The 26,456-nt window shown below is 35.5% G+C and overlaps 1 protein-coding gene across 1 annotated transcript in view; it reads left to right on the forward strand.

Annotated features, from left to right (window-relative positions):
- LOC124634336 (angiotensin-converting enzyme-like protein Ace3) overlaps positions 1–25,702 on the forward strand; it is a 79,000-nt gene extending 53,298 nt beyond the window's left edge. Inside the window, exons 3-13 of the mRNA XM_047169879.1 lie at positions 11,917–12,127; positions 12,871–13,038; positions 14,173–14,260; positions 15,951–16,091; positions 18,876–19,052; positions 19,853–19,950; positions 23,318–23,606; positions 23,677–23,833; positions 23,919–24,095; positions 24,183–24,296; positions 24,389–25,702. Of these exons, the coding sequence (XP_047025835.1) occupies positions 11,924–12,127; positions 12,871–13,038; positions 14,173–14,260; positions 15,951–16,091; positions 18,876–19,052; positions 19,853–19,950; positions 23,318–23,606; positions 23,677–23,833; positions 23,919–24,095; positions 24,183–24,296; positions 24,389–24,941 (2,166 nt within the window). The 5' untranslated portion in view covers positions 11,917–11,923 and the 3' untranslated portion in view covers positions 24,942–25,702. The remainder of the gene's footprint in view (positions 1–11,916; positions 12,128–12,870; positions 13,039–14,172; positions 14,261–15,950; positions 16,092–18,875; positions 19,053–19,852; positions 19,951–23,317; positions 23,607–23,676; positions 23,834–23,918; positions 24,096–24,182; positions 24,297–24,388) is intronic.
- The last annotated feature ends 754 nt before the right edge of the window (positions 25,703–26,456 follow it).

A 26,456-nucleotide genomic window follows, 5' to 3' on the forward strand; every position in this document is an offset into this window, starting at 1 on the left:
TGTAACTTGATCATGAAGTCTTGCAAGTTCTAGATTATTGCAGGCTTTATGTTTGCTTTGCTAGCCAACGCTTGCAGGATTCAATTTACTTCATAAAATTTAAATCGATTTAAAATAAAATTCTTAATTGACATTACGAAAAGATATTCTACTATAATTACAAAAAAAAAAAATTGAAATTCAGTGTCTAAAAAAAAATAAAGAGAAGTTTTGTACAAAAAGGTCAGCTCATGAATAATAAGCTTTTATAATTTTTGGTCTGGGTTTATTGAAATTGTAGACAGACAGTAAAAGAAACGTATTAGTAGTCAAAACCGTTCTTTCTTTTCTCCATAATCATTACCATATTAAATGCAAGTACCAAAGCAATGCAATATATGTAATTTCTTCTCAACAAAAGCTTGAAAAGGTGAAACTACAGTCTCATAATTGCACCGGGTGTACAATTGCGACTCATTACATACATTGTTTGTTTTAAACATGAACTCTGTTTTTCTCGTCCATTTCTTCTACATGAGGATTAAACCAACCTTTATATATCGTACCAAACTTTATTTCGTGTTAGAAAACAACAGTGTCACCTCGCTAAATTAATTACACAGACGCAGTGTTCTTTACTAAGTTTCTAAGAAGTTCAGACATCCCGAGTGTCTCGTTAAAGGTCTCTGACTGGTTAGGACGCTTTAATTAAACTTTATACCTAAGCAAAATTTTAGATCGAAGTATTCACACTTCGATTTATAAAAGAACTGATGACAGAAGCAATCAATCTTTCGCTGAAGACAATTTCATTCTTTCCAGACGTTCGGTAAGTAGTTTAGGAATAGTCAGATGGATTTTATTCTCAAGTGTCAATTTACTTGGCTGACTGACTCCATGTCCAAAAGTTTTATCCAGTTATGAGAATCATTTTTGAATTTTAGAATCATATTGCTTGTTCTTGGAAAACTTATTTGTAAGTAATTTGTCTTATTTTGACTGAGCTTTAGAGGCTTACTTGAAATCCATTAGTCAGAATCGGTCAAGGACTAATTGGTCCAGAATACATGTGATAGTCAATAAGATAAATGTGTTCTTTATGACATATCATGACAGAGCTGTCACATAGAAACTGTATGCTATAATTAGTAAAGTTCATACAATTGCGCACTATGACAAGACAGTAACATCGGAACCATCTCAAACGAGTTTCGACTAAACCAAACACAATTATGAAGTAATACATAGTTTCCTTTGAATCCAACTCACAGTTACTAATAGACTTGTAAACCAAGATAAGATCATCAATGTGTACAGTTAACTTTGTAACTCTGACACCACAGGTAACTTCCTAACTCATTAACGGGAATGACTGCCGACCGATAACTTGGTTCGAATTTACGTTCGCGCCGTCGAAACTTTGAAACTTACTTCTTTACGAATTCTGACGCTTGTTTGTGCAAGTTTATTCGTTTACACGTATTTATCGAGATACGATTACTTTGGCTTTTCTGGGCTTGTTGACTTGGTCTACTGGACAACGTATTGGACTTTTTATGAATGCGATTCGAGGGATTACATTTGCTGTGTCATCAGTAAAGTTTTTTAGTGTGATAGTGTTTGCAACCAATGCTGTTTCTTCTTTATCTTGTAGAACTTTTTGTTCTTCTTCTTTGATATCTGTTTACTCCATTTCAGCTTAGTGTAATACTCTGGTGTCGTCAACGGTTAATTCCTCTCCACTATTATTTATTATTGTGAACCAGGAAAGCAGAGTCGTAATTTATCCGACTTAGTAAGCGGATTATGAATGCTTATTTTGTTTATTATGATGTCTTTATGTCATCCTCCTTTGTATTTACTTTCGTTAGTTCATAAATATATTTAATTAGAGCTCTCATAATGAAATTAGTAAATAGCTTTGCCTGAACGGTTCGATGTTCATTAATTTTTAAGCAGTAATGTTTGTTATATCTTTCGAAACGTGAAATGCATTTGAAAACTAACACCAATAAGTTCGATTTTCAATGTAGTAATACCTAATAAATCAATACACTCACTAAATCTCTTCGAACGTTGACAGCATTTCAAAAGCTCTCAGTACAGTGAAGTGACAAATAGCCAGAATTCGTGAGGCGCGGAACGTATCAAAATTATTGATGTAGGTACGCTTTGAATCGAAAGGACTTTTAGGCTGAAATTTAGACGGATCGCTAGGTTTTCGTATGAATTAGGTTAATTTGTCTGAGCATGAAGATTTAAGTGGTTTGCTTGAAATTTAGTGATTGAGTGATATCAATAAATAAAAAGTGTTGCTGTATAAAACATTAAATCAAGTCTTCTTTAAATTTCAATAAGCCCGCTTTTAATCGAGTTCGGTTGACAGTTGTTTTGAGTATCAAAATATATAGATAGGTACGAGGAAAATATTTTTCTCTAGCTAAGTAGCCGTTTTCAATATTTTAAGTTAAGATGTTTTTTTCCAACACTGTCATTCGATACAAATGGTAAAACAATTCTAATTTAAGAAGTTATACGTAGGAGGTTCAAACCCAAAAAGGCGTTCTATTTACGTAGTTGCGCAATTTGTTTCTTCGAATAAAAAGTAGAGGAAAACGTTGTGGAGAAAATGCTTTCCTAGAGCCAAAAATAAAGTGTGACTTGAAAGTTCAACCCGCAGTAATTTACTAGGTAAATGCAAATTTTAAGGACAACTGAAGTCGTTGCCGAATTTGTGTGGGATTTTGGGAATGTTTTTAGAAAATTTGCATTCAAAAAACTGCGGTATTCCGTGATATGCAAAGTTGCATTCGGATGTTTAAGTTATGTAATTTGTGCCAAACTGTATGTGGTTATTCATTTCGAAGAACTGTCTTAGACGGATAAATCAAACTTTGGCCACGATACTCATAAATTCTACCAAAAAGATGTTTATTCTAGAACAAAACCTCATTTTATTTCACATTTGACATTAATGACCTTTAGAGAACCCCCTAAAACAAATTGTGTATACAGTATACAAATAATTTATACACTATCAACGCTACACCAACGGCCACTTATACCGCCCGGAAAGCCAGCAAAAAAGGCCATAAAACACTTTCAAAGCTTTAAATTTTTAGCTAGTTAAGTACCAAAGAGTTCCACAAACTAAAAGTTATGGATAGTATTTCATATTTAGTACCAGTGTCTAGCATACACATTATATGCAATCGCAAATGGAAATAGGTTCAGATCGAGCGAGCAACGGTATGCATATTTCATGACAGTAACCTACTGCGAAGGATTGCGAGCGACTTATCAATATATGCATTTTCTCATACAAATTTGTGGCCGCGTTAGCGAAAATTATTGGTTTTTGAAATGGAATTTGTTGCGTTAGTCTAAGAAAACTTGGACGGATTTTAGTGTTAGATATTTTTATTAGGCAACACTTAAAACTTTTATTTATAGAACAACCTTCTTCTAAATTGGCGATTATTTTTGTAGAAAGATAAATAACAGGCTTCAAAACTAATGAATTTAAGACTCATTCCTAAAAATATCTTATAATTTTTTCATTGAGATTTAACGCAAAAAAAGTAGGATCGTATCGCTTCCAGTCAATGACCGAAGTTGTGCTCAAAATCTAGTTGAGAGTGCCATTGATTATAGCGAGATGTATACTAAACTCAGCTTATCACACACTATCTCATTAGCTTAATTACTCACACAAACTTATATCAAACAGCAGTCAAGCTACCAGCCTTTAACATTAGCCACTTTGATCTAACAATACGAGGGCATCGTGTCTGCGTTTTGGCGCACTCAAAATACGTCTGTGGTCCCGAATGTACATTTAGAACGAGCGGTTGCGGGTTAGCTCGACAAACGCATGGGCGGTCCCACTGACACGGCACGGCAAGTGCGAAGTAAATTTCAATTTGGACGACTTAACAGGTACTGTATATTGTGGCTTTGAAGTCTACATCTGGGACTAAAGGTTTTGAATTTTGATTTTTGTAAATGACATCATATGTTTATACCCATATCACATACGTATGCTCAAATCAATAAAACAAATGACCGTTGTATGTACACTTGCCCAATCAATCTGTTATTAAGGGGTGTCTAATTTTCCTTGCATACCGGTGCCTGCGAAAGCATACACTATGTAGGTGTATGAAACAGTTATGTTTACCCGCGACTCTTCCTAGCTAAACGGTAAATGCATATCTCATTGCATATGACATGTGTCTACGCACCTACACTTCCATACTATCTCCCGAATTTTCTTAGTTGAGGTCAGTTCAATATTTGGCCTGGACTACATACCATTGCTTAATAATAATGCTGATAATAATCGTTTGTGAAATTAGATCATTTACTATCTAGTCTAGTACTTAGATTTTACTACGTTTGGCATTTGGCATCAAATGTCTCTCGAAATAAGTGTACCTATTTAAAGGAACGAAACACTTTTAGTAATGTTACTTGGGTACCAATGTTCAGTAGTTCTCGACACACTTGAGGAAAAATAAAAATAATAACTGTGTGTCTTTGTTCGTAATGTCCCTGATGGCTTTTACTGCTTCCACGAGGCTAAACACATATGGCTTTTAGCTGAGAAACAAACGGTAATATGCAACCTTTTATGTAATCCGATATGTGTTATAATTACAATGTCGACGGTTGTGTTTGTGAAGATAATGCCTTATTTGGTGTTTGCTTTAGAAATGACATATAATTTCAATTTCGATTAGGGAAGGAAGCCTCATGGCTGTAAATGTGCTGCTGATGTTAATAGTAAAGTAACTGTTATTTAAATAGATGTCTGATGTAGCGGTCCTTTGATAGCTACCAATATATTTTTTGTAGTTTTATTTACTATAGAATTCGTTGAAGGACTTTGAAACTTATTTAATCAAGTGGTTTTCTCCTGATTTGATCAACGGTTTGAGAAAACCTGTAACTAAATTCTCAAATATTGCACATATCTAATATTGAAGCCCTTAAACAGCATAGTTCGAGAAAACAACAATAACTGCTCCCTCTAAGCCGAATATCCTTCAAAATTAAATTTACAGCGCCGATCGACAGGCCATTATTACTCAAAGTTAACACTAAACCAGCCGTTTATATATAAACAATATATAGTAGTATGAACGTTCAATACATCGCTCTCAAAGGCAGTAATTTAGTGCACGCTAAGGATCGTTTATCGTAGTCAATTTTGTATTGAGTTTGTAGTTCCAATTTCGTAACAAAATTTTGTCTGCTGTAAGCTTTGTTGTGACAAAGCTAGTGGAGGAGGATTTCATAGTTTTTCAATTGTTTTTTGTTAACATGAGTTTTTCGGGATTAGGGATATTGGTATTTTGATACTGTTTTTTTTATGGGAAATGATCAAATGACCCCTCCTGTTGTAGGTGCAGCTTGAGGGAGAGTCAGACTCTTACTGACTTACAACCCACCATGTTCCTTCTTGAGCCCCTTATGTATCAGGGCCGCGATAACTTTCGAACTATCCCGCAGCCCAGGTAGCTGCTACTTGGATTGAATTATGTCGATGAAAATAATCATCCAAAATCTAAAATTTTCACATTTATAAAATTGGTAGGATAACCCATTCCGAATATAATTGCGTAAGTAAAGGTTCAGAGGCCGATAGTACCATTAATTTGCATGCACCTATTGAGTTTGCTCACATACCAATCTGGTGGATATTGGTATTGTAATTTTATAGTTATCAGGTGTCTGTGATTGCCCAATTGAATTATCCAATATGTCCTTGTACCTGCATAATAGGAACATGACGATAAGGTCAATAGCATTAGGGTATCTCGAATTGCTACACTTGTAAAAATTTACGAAAATAACTTATGTAAGTTGTAAAGAGTTTTAAGAAATTACCATATGTGACTTACAGAGGGTTTCTACTTTTTTAGTTCATTTATTTATATTTAGGGTGTATTTAGGGTTTCCAACAGCCTGTACACATTACATGTATAGAAAAATATATAACAGGCAACAGGCTTACCCACTAGCCAATTACGGGACAACCAACTTCACAATCCATATTCCCAGACACACTTAATTAATAAAGACTGGTAAGTTAATTACGAAATCTATACTTACGTGAGCAAGACTGATAATCGTAAGGCCGGCCGAGGGCTATTTTTGTATAGAATGTAGTACATAATAGTTTGCAAACTTTTACATGGAAATATTTTAGAAGCTAAATTGCTCCGCTTCGGTGGACTGCCTCGAGGATATTAATCTTGTTATTTTTATCACGTTAGTAGTGCCTAAGTAGTTTGTTGCACTATATTTTTTGCACAATATTTTGAGTGGTGATAAGACTAACAAGACAGTTAAGGGTAGGTAAAGTCTCACATTTAAGAAATGTAACAACAACAATGCAAGCTGATGACGCTAAGAAAATATGTTCTTATAAAGAGACATGGTATAACATCAATACCAAAAGCTTTAACCACTAAGCCACCACGATGCGTTTTATTATAAATTTTTCGCAACTCTTTTTTTTTGTATGTTTTAAGCCCTGTGATAATAAAGAGATTTTTTTACTTAATTAAGATTATAAACGCCTTGATACACCACAAAGAAAACTATCGGAACAATTTCAAAACCCCACATTACATACTTAATTTTTTTTTTCCAAAAATTCGCAGCCGCTAACAAGCCATGCGCGGTGCATTAACAATGTCCTAGTTAACCCATCCGCGCGGAATGTGTGTAATGCTTGTAATGGTTTCCATTCTGAATCCATGTACTTACATAAACGATTCTCTCATTTACTACCTGTTTTGTCAGCCACGAATTATGAAGGCTTTTTGTTTGTTAGTAGGAATTTGTGTCGTGATGTTTAAATTTTAGGCTCGTTGGACTAAAAAATATTTTGTGGTGCTGTAAGCATAGGTAATTAAATATAAATTCGTAGGCTTTTCTGCTTTATTAAATTATTGCAATTCATTCAAAAACCTTCTTATGCACCTTTTTTCCAATTACCTCACCATAAGAGTAAAATAATGAAAAATCACACTTATGCATTTTCTTGATAAACACTCCAACATCCTTACTATTTAACAGTAAACTGACAACACAACAAAATAATAAATGCACATTTACCTACACAAAAAAAGAAAATGGACATATCTCTAAAGACATGCATTAAATGTAATGAAAAAGCTTATAAAGGGTTCATTGCGGGTTCACTGCACCCGTACTTTCTAGACGTGTTCCAGACAACAGCTTAAGGGACTGTAAAATGTGTGGAAAGCTGAGAACACAGTATATGCAAATTGTAAGTCTTGTAATCTCTTTACATTTGTTCAGTCCAAGTAATTGTGGAAAAGTCTCAAGGGAATTTTATATGAATATTTTTATGTTATTAATGGTAATTGGACAAGGGAAATTAGTGTAACATTATGTATATAAAGCAAGCTACAAGTAACTACTAAATCCTACTTATATTATAAATGTGAAAGTTTGTGAGAATGTATGGATGTATGTTTGTTATTCAATCACGCAAAAACGGCTGGACCGATTTGATTGAAATTTGGTATGTAGATAGGTGATACCCTGGATTAACACATAGGCTACTTTTTATCAACACACCACGCGGGCGAAGCTAGTATATTAATACATCGGTGGAAATAGGTGTATCTGTACAGCGCTAACTTGTCAAAAAACTACTGTCATTTCAATACACAAAACTAATCCAAATCCGCTCAGCTTAATAAAACTTCAAAAGCATCGGTACAAAATATTCGCTCTAAATATTGAGTGCCACTAGTTAGAAACAAACCAATTTATTTTCCAATTTTCAATCACACTTCACACTTGAGCGCACGATTTTCAATCGCAAAAAATATCTAACTTTATCCTCTTAAATACGGAGTTTAGTCGTACACTAATGACTGTTTCCTCTTTCCCTAATAAGCCACAACAAAGCCGTGTTTAACCGACCATGAAGAAAGTAATTGAAGATCATACGTGATTGGAATACTCTGAAACTAAGGATCGGTTACGAAAGAATCTTACCAGTCTTCTAAGAACCCTTTGAAAAATTAATAGGGAGTTCGTTGAAGTATGCAAATTATGCAGCAAGGGATTAGGGGGAGATACTTCATATTAAATGAATAGAGGATTTTAATAATGCCCCTTAAAAAATAATGTTCCTTTGGGGTTTTGCGATTTGTGTTGAAGAGTTTAATATAAGAGCGAATAATCATGGGTGGACTAATATTTATGGAGTTTAAAGTATATCAGAAAATGCTGTGTGGTATAATTTGTTGGTTTATTAAGGCTTTTTAAAAATTCATAATTTATTAAAGAGTTCTGCTAGAAACCTTCTGAACTCAAAACAAAACGTACATTATAAAGCTCTCAAGTCACACGAAACAGATGCCAAAACTTTTAACTCTATTAATCCATCGCGACTAAGTAAACCAAAACAGTACTTTTCATTAAAAGATAATGCCAAGTCATCTGCATCAGCTGTTAGCGCATTTTCAAGCCAAAGTTTCGAAGTCATATCAGTATTCTCTAGGAGTCTAGCTAATGTCCCATCGTCAGAGATTGCGGTTGTTCAAAACTTTAAAGTATCTTATTTTTCGCCACTAACTTTAAATACGTGACAATATCAGTCTCTCAGACTGTAATACAATTGAAACAATACCAAATAATGTCCTGTCTCCGGTATTTCTTTTTGTTATAGTCCTTTCTTATTCTGCTCCAATGCTCCTGTGACGTTAAACCTTATTGAGCACGTTTTCTGAAACCATGTAACTATTTCCGCCTGCCTATTATCTGAAATGCGGTCAAGTAAGACCTGGAACAAAAAACAATATCTAACTTTCGTCAAACGATATTGAGTTTTAAGGCTTTGTTTTAAAGTCGTAGTTTAAAAATGCTTGCATTCATTACGGTGGATTGTGACGCACATGAACAGTCGCATTGATAGGACGACCAGTTTCCGCACTCCGGTTGCGCTCAATTGAGCTGCCTTTCGTTGGAACTTGACGTGGCGTATAATACGCAAATTTCGTCCAAATAGGTCACACAACTTGACACCGGTATCCAACCGGAACGAGCCAGCGAAATTGAGTTATTATATCCGGCATGTTTGTCAAAGAAAGTTAAGCGGCGTTTGGGTTAATGAAAAAGACACTGTTGGTGTTTTCCTAAACTAAGCGGACGACGTAAAACCGAATGAAGTCAGATAACTGAATTTGTCTGTATTACTTTTATCGCTTAAGCTCTAAAATTAACGAAAAATCAGGCATTAATTTCCGATGTGGCTAAAACCTTTAAATTAAAGTTAAATCATCGTATTTTCGTTTGTTACAAATCCGGGAATTTCATACTTGCTAAAAATCCAAATTGTAAAAGTTCACAAAGCTCGTCTTGTTTGCGAAGCCGTTAAATCGCTTTTTGTCTTCGTTTCATGTGAAACAAATGATTTAATTTCAGAACCTCTAAAGCTCGCATTCTCTTGGGGATTTGCAGCAATAATTCAGGATGTAATTTGCATAAAAAATCTTTTGCATTTCCTCCTCTCACTTGATGTAGTTTTAATATCTCCTGTGAAAGAAGTTGAATGAAAGCAACAATCGCTTTATGAATGCCTGGTCTTTAATTTTCTTTTTATCATCGTGACCCTTTCAGACGAATAAAGGATGAATGGCTCCAGTTCTAACGGTTGAATGTTAAAAAAACTTTAATTTTGTGGTACCCTCATTAATGCTCGTTTTTGGGGTGTTCCCTTATTGCTGAGATAATTGATACTGAGCTGGTTGTATAAACGAAATTCGGGTTTTGTAATAATGGCTTGAATCACTGATAGCCTTTGTGGTTTTCTGTGATTTTCTTGTTATCACCACTTTTGGAACTTGAAATGAATTCCCAGTTTTTTTTTTTTTTTATAAGGCTTGACTGGGTAAAATCCCGATATTTTAGTTCACGTATTTGTAGAAATTTTACCCATAATAGGTCGAACGTTTTCACCGAAGAAATTTCGTGCTAACGCGCGATCTTTGTAATAGTAGTCCAACGTGCTCAAGCGCTCAAATGCTTACGCGGTGTCCTGCGTGAGCGACGAACGCGACGCGACGCGACGCTGCGAACGCGACGAACGCGCTCAACTCAACGGCATACCCTACATGCGGCCTATGTGACAGTCTGCGGCGAGACGCGACGTAACGCGCACTTGTTTTGAGGGCGACCAGATGCGACACCACGAACTATTCAGAAGCGTTGATCGCCGCAGTGCGTGAATAAAGATTGTTGTGGAACAAAAAACATAAACATTATAGAAATCGTTTATTAGTACAAAGAACTTGAAAGAATGTTGCTGTCTGTACTTTAAATATGAACTTTCAAGCAAAATTGTACTGTACTTCTCCATGATTTGAGAAGTAATTACCAAAATCACGTAGGACATTTGTCGCGTATAGCATCGCGTCGCATTACGTCGCGTCGTGTTGCGTCGCGTCGCGTCGCGTTCGTCGCTCACGCAGGACACCGCGTTATACGCGATTGGTTCGTACTATTGAGCCGAGGTACGACTTGAAATAACTATCCTCACATACCTACTTGTAGAATTCTATAAAACATCAAATTTTCATGTCACAATAAAATCATGGAGTGAATCATGGAGTAATTTGTATAGACTTGCCAAAATTGTATAAACATTTACATTATTTTTGTATGCATGACACTGTGAAGCTATGTACCACTGAAAAAGGACATCAAAAGTAACAATCATGTTACAGCCTATAGTGAGTAGTAATCATGAAATGCGTTGTTTTATTTATGTCACACAACCTAAAACCAAAGAGTAGAGTAAACCTCTAAACTTTATGTTTTATGGCAACTATAAACTAACATCCACAAAAAAGATCTTGTTACAAAAACTAGCTATTTTTCTACTTGGGTCACCATTTATTTGATGGTCTGTACTGTAATACAAGGAAGATTACTTGAATGAGAAGGGATTTCACTGAATCCGCGTGAATCCAATATAGATTAGTGGGTCCCACATCAAATCTCTTTCTAATGGGCTGGCAATAAGGTCTTATCAAAGGAGACATATGAGATATCAAAATAGAAAGTAAAGAAATAGTTGCTTTAAGAGATTGTTTTTAAAGTATACTTTTGAATAAAACCTTTCACGTCAACATTTCATTAGAACAAACTTTTGAGCTTCACGTCAAGGCTGGTGAGAACTATGAGTGCTTTCCGTTGTCTTGCATAAAGTGTGCTCCAAAAAGTACTTATAAAAGTTTTGTTTTAGATCCGACTTTTTGTGGAAACGTTACGTAATTTCAATAGTTTTTTTTTGTGAAAATGTACCTTGTTAAATCTATTCACAACATCCCATGTTCGGGTGAATGGGTAAAAAATATTAGGGGGTTTTCCTGGGGCACCTTAATGCAAAATCTTTCAATGTCGGCTCACAGCCTAACGGGTTTGACTTAACAAATACATTTGCATTTATTCCATGACTTATGTAATCTTTGCAAGTATCCCCTTTCAGTTACTCGTCAGTTCTTAACAGCGTATGGGCACTTGAGAGGCCACCCATTTGTATTAGACCCACTCAAGGTCGAATTCGTTTTTAGGGTTCCGTACCCAAACAGTAAAACGGGACCTTATTGTTTTCGCTCCTCTGTCCGTCCGTCCGTCCGTCCGTCCGTTCGTCGGTCCGTCCGTCCGTCGGTCCGTCTGTCACCTTGCTGTACCTCATGAACCGTGATAGTTAGAGAGCTGAAAATTTCACAGGTGATGTATTTTTGTTGCCGCTATAACAAAAAATACTGAAAACTAGAATTAAATAAATATTTTTTTTATAAATAATGGTACGGGACCCTTCGTGCGCGAGTCCGACTCGCACTTGGTCGGTTTTTTTTTATTCAATCTTATTTTTGTTCACAGATCAACAATGCGGCTCCTAACTCTTCTCTTCGTCTACTTCTATGCACTCCTGTGTCCCCTACAATGCGGTACTTCTTCCAGCGCTGACGACAGAAGATGGCTGGTCTCTCTAGTAGACCTGGTGGAGTTAGACTATGTAGACCATTGTGAACAGAGAGCGAATGCTGCGTGGAATGAACTCACTGGAAATAGTAAAGGATTGGCGTCTAAGGTACGTAGAAACAGGTTTTTTTTTTATAAAAAATATGTTGTCAGCTAAAATGAGGCTCCAGAAGGAACATGGTGGGTTTTAGTCAGTAAAAGTCAGACACTCTCACGCTGTACCCAAAAAGCGGGCGATTTCATTTGATGATTACATTATATTAAAAAAAGTACAGATGTTTTTGATTCGATAAATCTGTGTCAGTAAATATTAAATCGATTTTAAAGCAAGTAAATGTAAAACAAGACATGCCGAAATCGTCACCCAAAATATGCGTCCATTAAACAAATAATTATTTTCAAATGTAATCGCAATAATTATGGTTTATTAAATAAATAATTTGCTGAAATTAAATACTTTATTGAATAGCAGAAATGCATATGGCTGCTCTAGTTTAATTAACTGATTAACTCGGTATTCAACTACAGTTAGTGTTTGGCATGGCATAACAACATTTAAATATTATTTGCATACGTGTATGACGTAATTAGCCAAAGCAGCTTACGCGATGCATTTCATGTACAAATATCTCTTACACAAAGTGTAACAGAAATAACTCTTATAAATATTAAAGATTTATGAATGTACAACTTTTCGCGTATATAACATCAACAGTATGTCTACACTTTTTACCTACTTTTTAGTGAATTGATTAAATGTTAAATTAAAAAAATGTCTAGACTAAGACCCATACTACGAATCTAAAATGGAACCTTTCACCATTTTTTTTAACATAAATATATTTTCTTCAGCTGGAGCGCGACAAGACGTACGGCATGTTCGTTGTCCAACAAACGACTGACATCAAAAGCGCGCTCACGGCGCATGCGCTATCGGCCGATGACAACGTACTCAGGCGCAAGGTGAAGTTGCTGTTGCAGCCTGGAGATACACTGCTTGATACTGAGCAGTGGATAAGGGTAAGATTAGAATGAATTATAATTTTACTTTGTTTTTTTTTTGACGTCTGAAATCACCAACCCGCATTGAGTAAGCGTGGTGATTGATGCTCAATCTCGCCTCCGTGTGACAGGAGGCCTGTGCCCAGCAGTGGAACGATAAAAAGGCTGTAACGTAACGTTTTTTGTAACGAAAATATAGGAAATTAGTATATTGTAATGCAGGTAGAAATACCATTCACATAGAGGAAACTTCTATGCAGAAATCCTTTACTATAAAGTAACATTTTGATGTGGTTATTACTGAATTCTTCAACGTAAAAGTTTAAAAAGATAACTATGTGTTCATAATACGAAGGAAATAAAAATAGATAACAATGTGTGTATAGTGTTTTTAATATGAAGAATTTCCCAATGAAATTCTATTCATCCGTATAACAATATCCATTTATTCGTACAATTTTCATACAGTTATAAGTATTCTATTTCTATTCATATTCATACCGAGCAAGCGAGAGTATTTTTCAGTACAAAAGTACGCTAAAAATCCAGCAAAATGACTCGGTACCAACAAAAGCTGGCTAACAATAAAGGTTCCGAGAACGAGAACTGAACATACAATATACACCTGAGAGATAATAAATTCATTTAGTTATTTTTATTACGATAGATAGTGGGAAGTAATTGGATATAAATCTTTGCTATTATTTATGACGTCCGTTGTGGAGTTTTATCGGTGAAATATGATTGTAACCACCCGTTTGAGACGTGGCTTTACCGTAGCGAGAGCTTTTTATGTCGGCGCTCCATTTTTCTTAAGTGTAAACAATTTTGTGCATTTTTTTTTATGCTGGAAATGTAGCAAAAATAAGCAGGCACGTAAAGTATTATTGCTGAGGAAGAAGGAGGCTAGTTTAACATAGAAATGTGACGTATCATTTATGAGAACAGCTTAGTAGTGCAAACACTGGGAAAACATTATCTAGTCGTAAAACTGTATTCGGGCCATATTTTTTTTTTTTCATTCTTATACTATGACCGCACCCGTAATATTTGTATGCGTCATGTGATAGTACCGCATTTTAGGCAAAAATATTTCCTATATATCTTTAAAAGTATTTTGATTGTCTGCTACATTGTATGTTCGTTTTTCAGCTGGTCACGTTCGGTGATAACGCTCAGAACAAAATTAGATTTGCAACCAACTATGATTGTGGAGCCGCCACCAATTGTTCGCTGAAAGGTAAGACTAATCTATATTAATACCTTCATTTTGGCTTAGGGCAGTTTTAACTCTGAATAATATTTGGGTCTCTGTTAGTCTGTTCGGTTTAAATAGTGAAATAGTTGCAGTCAAACTAACAAAAATATTTCAAAATTCATGGACTGACCCGCCATACCGTTCTTTACGTCGAGCTATCGGCTAAAAAGTATAGGAAAGTAGTCATGGAACCAATTCTTATACAGAAAATATAAAAAAAAAATATTTTGAAAAAGATTGTGTAATATTCTTTAACAAAATTATGTCAATTGCCATTTGAACTGGAGACACGAAAATAATTTATTTTGTAAAACAACTGCGGCACCCAATTTAAAAACGAATTAAGTGCTTTACAAGTCCCTTAGAAGGGAAGTGGAAAGACAAATACGCACACAACACGACCACTGTCTTTACGAAATAAAATTTCAAAGTCATTATGAATTTCATAAAGTAAGAAGGAACTTTTAATAACAGGGCACAAGAGACGAATGTTTGTAAAAAGTTAATTTCTCATCTTTCGAGAGGGATCATGTTTTTAGGGAAAAAATCCGTGAAGATTTTGCGGTGAGACGTTAAAGAAAGAATTAGTTCGTAATCAAGTTAGCTAAGTAGGTCTTAAAATAATTGCATTAGGGAACTACCTTTCACCAGCGTTACAACCATTCTATCGCGTGGGGGATATTTGGCACTCCCGTATAAAAAAAACCCCAAGCGAATCCTTCCTCAACAAATGGGCTCCTCCTCCTCCGAGCCTTTTTCCCAAACTATGTTGGGGTCGGCTTCCAGTCTAACCGGATTCAGCTGAGTACCAGTGCTTTACAAGAAGCGACTGCCTATCTGACCTCAACCCAGTTACCCGGGCAACCCAATACCCCTAGGTTAGACTGGTGTCAGACTTACTGGCTTCTGACTACCCGTAACGACTGCCAAGGATGTTCAATGACAGCCGGGACCTACAGTTTAACGTGCCATCCGAAACACAGAACATCCCTCAACAAATGAGCTATGTAACAAAAAAAAATTGTTTTTTTTTGGTCTAGTAGTACCTGAGATAAGCTCGTTTAAACAAACAAACTTGCAGGGTCTTTAGTTTTATAATATGTAGATAACCAAAAAAGCTACGTTCATTATTTCCATATTCTCACTCTCGCATAATAAAATACGTAACTATTAGAGCAACTCACGTCAAACCATTTAGTAACAAAAGCTTACCCAGTACTTGCGTTTTGCTTTGCTAAAGCTAGATCACAATCCAAAAGCCACCTAAACGCTGTCGAGTCACTGCATCGGAAATAAGAGATTTTACGACAAGCATAACTCGAAGCGATTTTAATGGTTTGCCATATTTTAGAAATGCTGAATGTCAATGGACGCAGGATATGAAATGCATCGCGTTTTGTGATTTAATAAAATAGTACTTTGGATACTGGTCGCAATAATATAGGTGTAGGAAAAAAAAAATGCAAAATTATACTCTTTATGAATGCCGTAATTTATTTATCATCAGTCAACAATATGGAGCTTTTCAAAACCCCGTTTACTTCTTTTTAAAGTTTGTAAAATTAATCTATTATTTTTTAAATATCTAAGTATTTGTGATCAAAGAACAACCACAATGATACCAAAGCTAAACACAAAAGACCTTTTTATTTAATTTAATTACCTTTCACAGAATTCCACTACAACTTCGCTCGGCAGCAAGACGAGGAAACACTGCTTCGTATGAAAAAGTCCTGGGAGCATAACTTGCCGGACCTCAACGATTACTTAGAGCACATTCTTCCTTTGTTGCGGAATGCATCAAAACAGAACAGTAAGTATTTTTTCTCAATATTCGCTATAACACTCAATCCTTCTCCGTGTGAGAGGAGGCCTGTGTCCAGCAGTGGGACGATAAAAAAAGGCTGTAACAGTATTCGCTACAAGCTGATTTTCCGCGGTTTCACTAACGTCCCGTGGGAACTAGTGCCCGTACCCGGATAAAATATAGCCTATGTTACTCGCAGATAATGTAGATTTCTCAAAGTGAAAGATTTTTTTGAATCGGTCCAGTGGTCTTTGAGTTTATCCATTACAAACAAACAAAGTATACCTCATTATAATATTAGTATACATAGATTACTAGCTTCCGCCCGCGGTTTTGCCGGCGTGGTGTGTGGGAAAACAAGTATCTACATACCAAATTTCAAACTAATTGAACCAGCCCTTTTTGCGTGAAAGAATAACATAAATCCATACATTTTCACAAACTTTCACAATTATAATATTAGTATAGATTATAATTATGTATATATCTAGCAACAGCCTATCTGCCTGTCACGACTATTGACTAGTCTGGGCAACCTGATACCCTTTCATCAGATTGGTTAGTCTGATAACCGTAATACGTAACGATTGCCACAGGATCACATTTGATTATTTCAGCACTTTTTAGGTTGTATCTCGTTGTTCTTTGTCTATCTTTCGTGTAATTTCAGTTCTAAAATAAAATATTCATTTAAATAAATATATTTAAAGTGGCACGAACTATTCTAAAAACCGATGCAACAAAAAGTGCTTCTCAGCCACTTTTCCGACGTTTTTTAAAGCTCAGCGCTTCTTAAACAAAAGCCACACTAAACTGTAGTTTATACAGTGCTCGTAATTTCATTACAGTGAAACAAATTCTTGCAACCTTTGTTATAAAAAGGCTAGTATTATTTGTACTCTAGGGGACAAAGACAAGTTTTTGCTCTTAAACTGTGTGAAGACATGATGAGAGGTTTAAGTTCCACACAAAGTTAAACAGTGTTTTGTTTCGGAGTTTTCAACAATAGAATAAAAATATAGTGTGACGTCAAGTTTTTTCGCACTTGTTCTATTTTCAAAAGTTTGTGAAGTGAAAGTTTCAGTTGAATGTACTTCCTTTGCACACCTTCCTTTCCTTTTATATACATGTCATTTACTTTCGTCAAGTTTTCTTTTTGCCAATAAGGGATATAAAGGCACTTTTATATCTCCATTCATACCAGTTTTACTGCGTCTATACATCATTTACAGAATCTCTTCTCCATACTTTTAACTTACTACGACCTCACCTGTGAAAATAATCATTCTCAAAATTTTATTATCAGCAGCCTACGATGCAATAAATTAATTTGACGGTCCAATAAATCATAACATTAATATATCAGACAATAATACAATTAACAGATATATAGTGATTTATTAGAAGATAGCTATTACGGTTTGTAATTGATATATTACTTTAATTAGATCTACATATATTATTAAAATGATTAATATGAAGATATATATATTTACAAAACAATGAATTATAGTTTCTATGTATCTGGTATTAATTAATTAATTTCTATTAAAAATTCTATATCCAAAAATATCATTGATAAATCATAAAATACTCAAACGTAGCTCTAAAGCAAGCTGTTTAGAAAACAAAACAAACCCCACCATGGTGTTAAACACGACACCATATATTAACAAACAAGAAATAAATTAGTCAACACGCATTAACTCGTATGCCATAACAAACGCCATGGGATACATTTAGTGTCTCCATAATTCCGCTTTCAACCGGATAAAAGAGCTTTTGAAAAAGGAACAATACAGTTTGTTGAGTTGCTACCAACCTGTTTGCTTTTCTCATCTTTGCAACTCTATGGGAAGAATATTTTTTTAAATGTGGTTATTATGATACCTGGCTGGAAAGAATGTCACTTGTGATATGCCATTAGGCAGAGAAGGACTGACTTGAGTCTGAAGGACACTTTCTAGGTGAAAGTGCAATAACAAAATTATAAATGAAGAAATTAATGAAAAAGATGATTGATTTTTTAAATTAAGAGAACGCTTTGAAAATGCACAAAATACAGGTTCATGATGAGCCTTTAGCAGTAATTAATTTATGGAAATAACGTTGAATCTAAATATTACACTTAATCTTAAGAAGTTTTGAAATTATATTCTAAGAAGGCTCGTCTTCGATACAAACTTTGAAATATATTTATCAAGACGAAAGTGCTTAGAGATAGGTATTAAGGTTTGAATAATATCTCAAGAAAATATGAAAGTAGGACTATAATTCGAAGTGTCTGTAAAATATCATAAACAAAGATATTAAAGGTTGAAAGTAAATTCCTTTCAGTAACTCTTAAAGAAAATTACGTTTGCTTATTATAATAAATATTAAATTGGATTAATATAGATCTAGGTTCAATAATTAATATTTGAGTAACTTAGATTTAATAACCAGCTTCAGAATATCCAGTCGAAACTGGTTACGGATTTGTCAATAAGGGCACAATTCCGAAGTTATGCCATGAAGTTGGAGAAAATGGCAATTTGTCGGGAAAGTTTAAAGCCTGAACTTAAGGGGTACTTGGGTCTGATGAATAAATATGTGATAATAACTTGAAATTGAAAACTTGTGGTATCAAAAATATTTTGGAAGTCGGCGGAAAAGATTTTATAATTTGCAGTTTCAAAAACAATCTCAATTTTAGACGGAAACTATAGAGATATTTCATTAAAAAAAATTGAATATTTATTGATTAATTCACAATAAAAGATTTTAATTACTAATATAATTTTTTCACAGATTACAACTCAGTAGAAGAATATTGGGATGCGCTCGGCGAGTACGAAGGTGCCATACTAAAGGCGCGGGAATTGTGGGAAAATGTGAAACCTCTTTACTCGAAACTCCACAAATACATTGCACTTAGGCTCAAGGGGTCTGACGCCGTCGGCAAGCCCCTGCCAGTACATTTACTAAGTAAGTACCCCACTCAATACTTAAGTTACCAGGAACTGAAAATTTTAACCAAAATAATTTTGTTTTTATTTTTGAGCGTGCAAAAATGTCATCCAAAGTTGTTGATGTTGTCAATTTTTCGTTTCTAAATATAGCACTAAAAAAAACCCTTATTGGCAGTTGGTTAAAAATGATAGTCTCCATACCACATTTCCTCACAATTTCAAAGTTTGAAAAAGCCTTTTTAAACAAAACACGTATGCTGAATGCACCACGGTAAAAGTTGTGTGGAAGTTAAAATTAAAACGGGGAAAGTTGTTGCAGTCGGTAAACAGTATAAATAGTTTGACTGCGGAAAACAGTAACTTAAGCCTAGGCAATTTCATTTGTTTTATTCCCTCGTAGCCTATAAACTGGCCACTAAAGACTGGAGGGAATTAATTGAAAAAAAGGGGTAGCAAAGATATAAAACTAAATTCATAAAAGGAATGATTAAGCAAATTATTTTTTTTTGTAGCGAGAGAAATTATTTGAATGAGAAGATCACTCCTTTTTATGCTGTGTTTTTATTATTCAGATACTAAAATTATTTAAATATTTGGGACGGTATAGAAATCCAGACAAGTTGCGTTCTTTGATAGGTAATGTTTAAACACGTCAAAGATCATGTAGTTAAAATACTGCCTCAAAAAATCCTTTAATTATTTTTTTATATTTAAAAACAATTTCAGCTTTTATAAAGCAGAACCAATCAAGGCCTTTGGGTTAATGCAAATAACGTTGATTAAAGTTTCATACATTAATGGCACACTATTTTGCAGGATCGCTGACCGGAGATGATTGGTCCAATCTAATAGAAAGTTTACTGCCAAAACACGCTGGTATTTACCAGAAAGTCCACGCAAATCTTCAGTTGAAGGTAAAATTAATATTATTTTATAATTTTGGTCCTAAATTGTCGTGTCTAAGTAGAAAACTTTTCTTTATGGATCTAAGGAACTATCTCTTCTATATACATATAATAAATCTGTAGAAAAGTAATTTTTGTACATTGAAGAAATTGACAAAAAAAATAGCCAGCATGTTAAAGGATAACTAACAGAACCCATTTCCATCATTTTTGTCATTTTTGTCTGTTTGTCTGTTTGTCTGTTTGTCTGTTTATCTGTTTGTTTGTTCGGGATTCACGTAAAATCTACGAATTAAATGCAGACAATGCTTATATACAAAAATTCTACGTAACTTGGGGTATTACTTAGTTTTTGTTTCATCGAAATCGATTCACTCTATCAAAAGATATGATTAATTTTGTGAATTCAAGATGTAAAATATTACGACACGCAATCTATTTGTCATAACTGTACATTTGAATATTGTACTTATATTAGTTGATCGGCCTATTATTAATCTTTACACCGAAAATCACACCTTTATAAGTAACATCGGAAGAAAAAAAAAAATGAAAATTTTGTTTAGCCAAGGTTAAAGTAGCTCCATCTGTGGTAAATAAAATACATCATCAATTTGTCAAAGGAACGAGGTGGTAAATGACAATATTACCATACATTCTTTATAGAGGATTATTATTTCAACAGATGGAGTTGTGTATTTTCCGTAATTCACCATATTTTAACACGTAGTGTAATTTTTCGATAGACATTTCAATAGTGTTTGTCAGTTTGCCGTGCCACATCAAAATCCAACTATAATTATTACCTTGATGAAAGGAAAATTAATAGTTCTCGGCCAAATTTAAAACGGTGCCATCTAAATAATTTTTTGAACATTATGTCAAAAATGATGACTTTAGTGGAACAATTAATTATCATTTAAAGTTACAGATGGAGTTCATATCAGGATTTTTTCATAAACATAGTTTAGCTTATCTTCCACTAATGTGGTGGCCTTAAAACAAAGTACTTTGAGTGAGTAGTATTAAGTAGACCTTAATTATTTTTTCTGATGCAAAATATGTAAACTTAATCCTAGAAGAAATGAGGATCTATCTCTCGCAAGCGCTGCTAAGCGTGAGGAAGGTAATGTAGGATTCTGTAGCTTTAAAAACAAGCCCAGATACAAAGTGCAGATAAGAAATGGGAGCTCTCTCTATTTAATACCATCATCATCCTCCGAGCCTTTTCCCAACTATGTTGGGGTCGGCTTCCAGTCTAACCGGATTCAGCTGAGTACCAGTGCTTTACAAGAAGCGACTGCCTATCTGACCTCCTCAACCCAGTTACCCGGGCAACCCGATACCCCTTAGTTAGACTGGTGTCAGATTTACTGGCTTCTGACTACCCGTAACGACTGTCAAGGATGTTCAATGACAGCCGGGACCTACAGTTTAACGTGCCATCCGAAACTCAGTCATTGGTGTCTAAGATATACTTAGATAGTACTTACAAACTTAGAAAAGTTGCATTGGTACTTGCCTGACCTGGGATCGAACCCGCGCCCTCATACTCTATTTAATACCATACACACGTAAAATGCTTTATGCGTCTGAAAACGTACAAATTACGCGCCGCATACCAGAGACATGCTTACTTTCAACTTCTGATCGCAAATACACTGTTCACGATTACGAACAGTCTCAGTAAGACCCGAGCCAAGTCTAAAAAAACACCTTTTATATAAAACTACGTTTGATATCATTTAATCACAAAGACAGAATTGTTCTCTGTTGCAAATCCTATCCACCTATATCCTATCCTAATCCAGAATGCATTGCAGGTGTGCATTGCACAAAAACCAATGGTATCCTATTCGAGAAGTCAAAAGAGTTGACCTGCCAACGTCAGCTTCTGCGCTAAGCAAGTGTTCTTAATAGTACCATCAGAATTGATCAGAATTACATTCATCGTTGAATGAGGTGAATAAATTTTCAGAAACCACAATAACAGTAGGAGCCAAAGCGTATTATCGCTTCATAGAGCTCTGATTGGTCCCAGGTGACCAAGTCAGGTCTGATTTGTTCGTTCATCAGATCTTTGAAAGTGTTTCGGTGGATACTTACTGTCGTCCTGTTTACGTGTGACACAAAATATGGTATATAAACGTCCTCCGCAAGAGCGAAATTTTCCCAGTGTGCGGTAGTGACGCACAGTATACAACACTTATGTTTCTTTTGATTTGCTGGCTCCACCAAGAAATGACAAATTGCGAGCGTGCATTCTGAAAATCTTGGCAAAACTACAGGTTTCAAGTACGAACACATGAAGTGGACTCTCACAGATACGTACATTTTGCCTATTCGTGAACTAATGCAAACATTTCGGTGGAGTCCTGGCTTAGGCCTCCCCCACATTAGGCGTGCGCGATCCTCGGGCGTGTGAGTAGCGCGGGCGCCGCGCGTGCGTCGCGAGCGCGTTGCGTGAGCGTCGCGTTTTGTTGCCCTGCGGCATTTGCAGCGCGCTCGCGGCGCGCACGCGCCGCTCTCCTTGACGTTTAACTGCTAAGGCGTTTAGCGGGCGGCGGGGATAGCAGGCGAAGGGGTAAGAACGCAACTCGAGCGCCGCGTGCTCGCCGCGAGCGCGTCGCTTGCACTCTTCACAAATGCCGCAGGGCAGCAAAACGCGACGTTCACGCAGCGTGCTCGCGACGCCCGCACTACTCACACGCCCGAGGATCGCGCACGCCTAATGTGTGGTCAGCCTTACCATGAGTAAGTGAAACTATCCTACCCTATGCGCCTGCTGATGATGATGACTCATTTTATCATCCATCCAGCTATTCCCCAACTATGTTGGTGTTGGCTTCCAGTCACCGAATCTGTTTTAGTACCAATATTTTGCTTGGAGCGACTACCTATCTACAATCCAGTCAACTACACAAGACGATATCCATATTATGGTAAGACTGACAGACTTTCTGGCTTCTGATTAGTCGCAGCAGCTGCAGAAAATGTACAAATGACAGCTTTATCAGACTCAAAGCATGTAGACATAGATTATAGCTGTTTCCTGTGAAAATTACTTACGCACCATACGTAATAATTTTCCAAATTGGCTGAACAACGTCACAAACTTTACTTCTTTTGTTTAGATAAATGGTCACATCCACAACACAACCTTGATCAATGAATCTTTGCGACTGCGAAGTGCTAATCCTAATTATACTGTCACGTGAAAGAATGCACCTACGGGATAAGTAGTATTTTGACGATTCTATATTGCCCACGCAGACGAAGTTGCGGGCAACAGCTAGTCTATTTATAATTTCAAACGATATTGAATCATTCTTTCTACGTGAATAAATAAATCTATAATGTAATTATTATTTCACAGAACTTAGGCGGAGTAGAAGCTTTCAAACAAGCTGCAAAACTCATCAAAGCTCTAAACTTAGGAGACGCCAACCCAGATATTTGGACTGAATCTGTGTTCAATAGTACTTGTCCGCCAACCTTAGTGAATTGGTGTAAACCTAACAAAGTCAGAGCGATAACTTGTAAAGACGTCAGCATAGCCAACTTTATAGAAGCTCACGAAGCAGTCATGAAGATTGTCTACAAGCAAACCATTAATTTACATAGCAACAACACTTATATTCTAAGAGAGGCTTCCCGTTACTCTGGTAAGATTCCTCACTTGTTCTGAAGTAATATCTTTGAGAAGTTCGCAACTCATCGCGTTATTTGTTCCAGCTGTGTATGAAGCTATTCCTGGTTTTGTGTCGCTACTTTCCGTGAACCCACATGCGCTCAGTAAGGCTGGATTGTTCCCGTTAGAAACTTTCAACTACAATCCCAATTATCATCGTCTGGTCTTGCAGTTGATTATGGCTCTGAGGGATTTACCAAAGTAAGGCTTATTTTAAAATTATACTTCCTTGATTAATATGGTGTTTAGGTTTAAAATATTTTAATTAAATATTCCTCTTTTACAGATTAAACTTCTATCTGGCAGCTGACGAATGGAGAATAAAAGTTTTAACTGGAGCGATACCTTATTCGAAAATTCCAAGCAGCTGGAGTGATTTTCGTAAAAACTTCTCCAACATTGAAACGGGTGACAGTGATTTCCTTGGGGACCCGTACATGATGTTTAATAAACCTTATATTGGGTGAGTAAATATTGAAGTAGAAGTAAAGAAGAATGACTGTTTCTGAGAAAAATAAAGCACGTTTAACTTATTTTTTTTTTGTTACAGTAAATTCATGGGCTTAGTACTAAAGTACCAGATCTATCAGTCTTTTGCTGAAGAACTCGTGTCGGATGATTCGGATTTGGTTAACCATATAGCTGAAAATAATGATCGGTTAATGTAAGTATATCCTATTCTATGAAAGTATATCTTAAATACTCGAAATATTAAGTCTTTGTTGAGATTGGTTCAATTTGTATTGTTCTTTACAGAGACGCTATGATCCAAGGCTACGGAACCGTCTGGCCTGAAATGGTCAGCGATCTGCTAGCCAAGCGGGAGTACGGCCTAGAATATACGGGACTAACAGACTACTACAAATTCTTGGACGAATACTTAGATAACCAACTAGAACCATCAACGGATAGCGGTAGTTCTGATGATTATGTAGATGCCGTTGAACCAGTGCCCGAAGAAAATGAAATCCCATCATCCGCCGAGAATCAAGAAACACCCAAAGAAGTAGATACGGCTATTGAAACTCACGAAGACATTATAAATAACATAATCAATACAGGTGAAGAATCGAATTCTAAGTTTAGTGTAGAAACGTCTACTGTAGGAGTTTTGGAAATAAAGAATCCTGTCGCAGCTGGGGACCAAAAGGAGGTTACTACGAAAGAGGCGTCGTATAACACGTACTGGTGGATAGGCATAGCTGTGGCCCTGGCAGTCGTTGTGATATTAATAGCAATAATAGCGAGGAAACGCCACAATCATAGGAAACAGCTGGAGAGGCAGCGAAGAGACAACTCGCATGCCTGATTTGAGGAATATCGGTTCTAGAAGTGGAACCGATACTTATTGACACTGAGACTAAAGTTAGTGAAATTGTGCCAATAATTCAGTGGAGTTCAAAAGACGTATTTCTGTTCAGTGTATCGATTTGTGTTATCTGCTTTATGTTCGGGATGTTTAGTTGTATTTAGCTGTGTTCGTTTATTATTTCTGTATTATTTATTACTTTCATCACACACCAATGCATTTAATGATGTAATTGTATACAATGTATACTCAGAATGTTTTAATTTGAATTTTCTAATAATAATGCTAGATTATAAAGATGGAAATATTTTTGTACATATCACAATTTGCGAAATAGAATAAAGATTGTTACCAAGAGTGTCTATAATAGTTGTATATTCTAGTTAGATGTAATTTTGCTGTGCCTTAAGCGTCTCAATTTCTAATAAGTAAGATGCATAAAGTATGTTAGGAATTATCAAATTTGTAAAAAAAATAATTGTAATTTTGTAAAATCTCTATTTACCTACTGTCATCTGCAAAAAACTTTCCGACCAATACTTAATTAGTTAGGTTCAGTGCTGCGTTTATGAATGTTATATTTTAGTTATTTACATCAATTGAATAATCTATCTCTATACCTGTCATAACCAAATATATATTTATGTTTATAATTTAATGTTGCTAATGAATATGTTACTAAAGCTTTACTGAGGTAAAGCCGGGATTAGTACTTGTGTCAACATTGAAATCAGAAAATAATAAATGTTTTAAACATAAAATGTGTATTTATTGCTCATCTCATAACAATGTGTTGTAATCCATTTCTACAAGAAAATACCCATTTCGAGGGAGTTCTTAATTTCAGTAAGTGCTAGTACGAGATTATATTGAATAATAGGTATAATATTTTCATCACAATTAGTGTCTGTGTTTGAATTATATTTGAGTAAGGCTATTCTCCATCTTGAGCCCAGGAATTACTTAAGGTGACAGCTAAATTATATTTTAATTCAAAGAGTATTTATTTCAGTAATATTTCACTTAAACTAAAGACTAGTTAATCCTACTAGAATTAAAAACAGAATGAAGTATTAAATGGAGTTACGAAACTTTATATTTATTTGCACAGAAGTAGGTAATACATATCAAGACGAAAATAAAAATATACTTATAAACACGAGCTTCTGATTTTGAGCATAAGCGATCAATGAAAATTCTGAAGAAAAGTCATGAATGAAAAAGCGTCTGCTTGTCTGACCCCCTCAACCCTGAGGAATCCGATACCACCTGGTAAGACTCCTCGTCACATCTGACTACTCGTAAGAACTAACAAAGATGTTCAAAAACCGAACTTGTCATGACAAATTGGTCACTCATCCACGGACCGACCGAACCAAGTTGAATTTCAGAGAAATTGATATCCTTAATGTTCTAAGGAATAAATAAGAAACAGTATCTTATGACGTAAAGTAAATATTATCATATCGGGCGGAAGATATCCAGTGCTGAGCGGACTTGTCGACAGATATAACA

This window comes from Helicoverpa zea, chromosome 11, assembly GCF_022581195.2.
Source record: "Helicoverpa zea isolate HzStark_Cry1AcR chromosome 11, ilHelZeax1.1, whole genome shotgun sequence".
Classification (NCBI taxonomy): domain Eukaryota; kingdom Metazoa; phylum Arthropoda; class Insecta; order Lepidoptera; family Noctuidae; genus Helicoverpa; species Helicoverpa zea.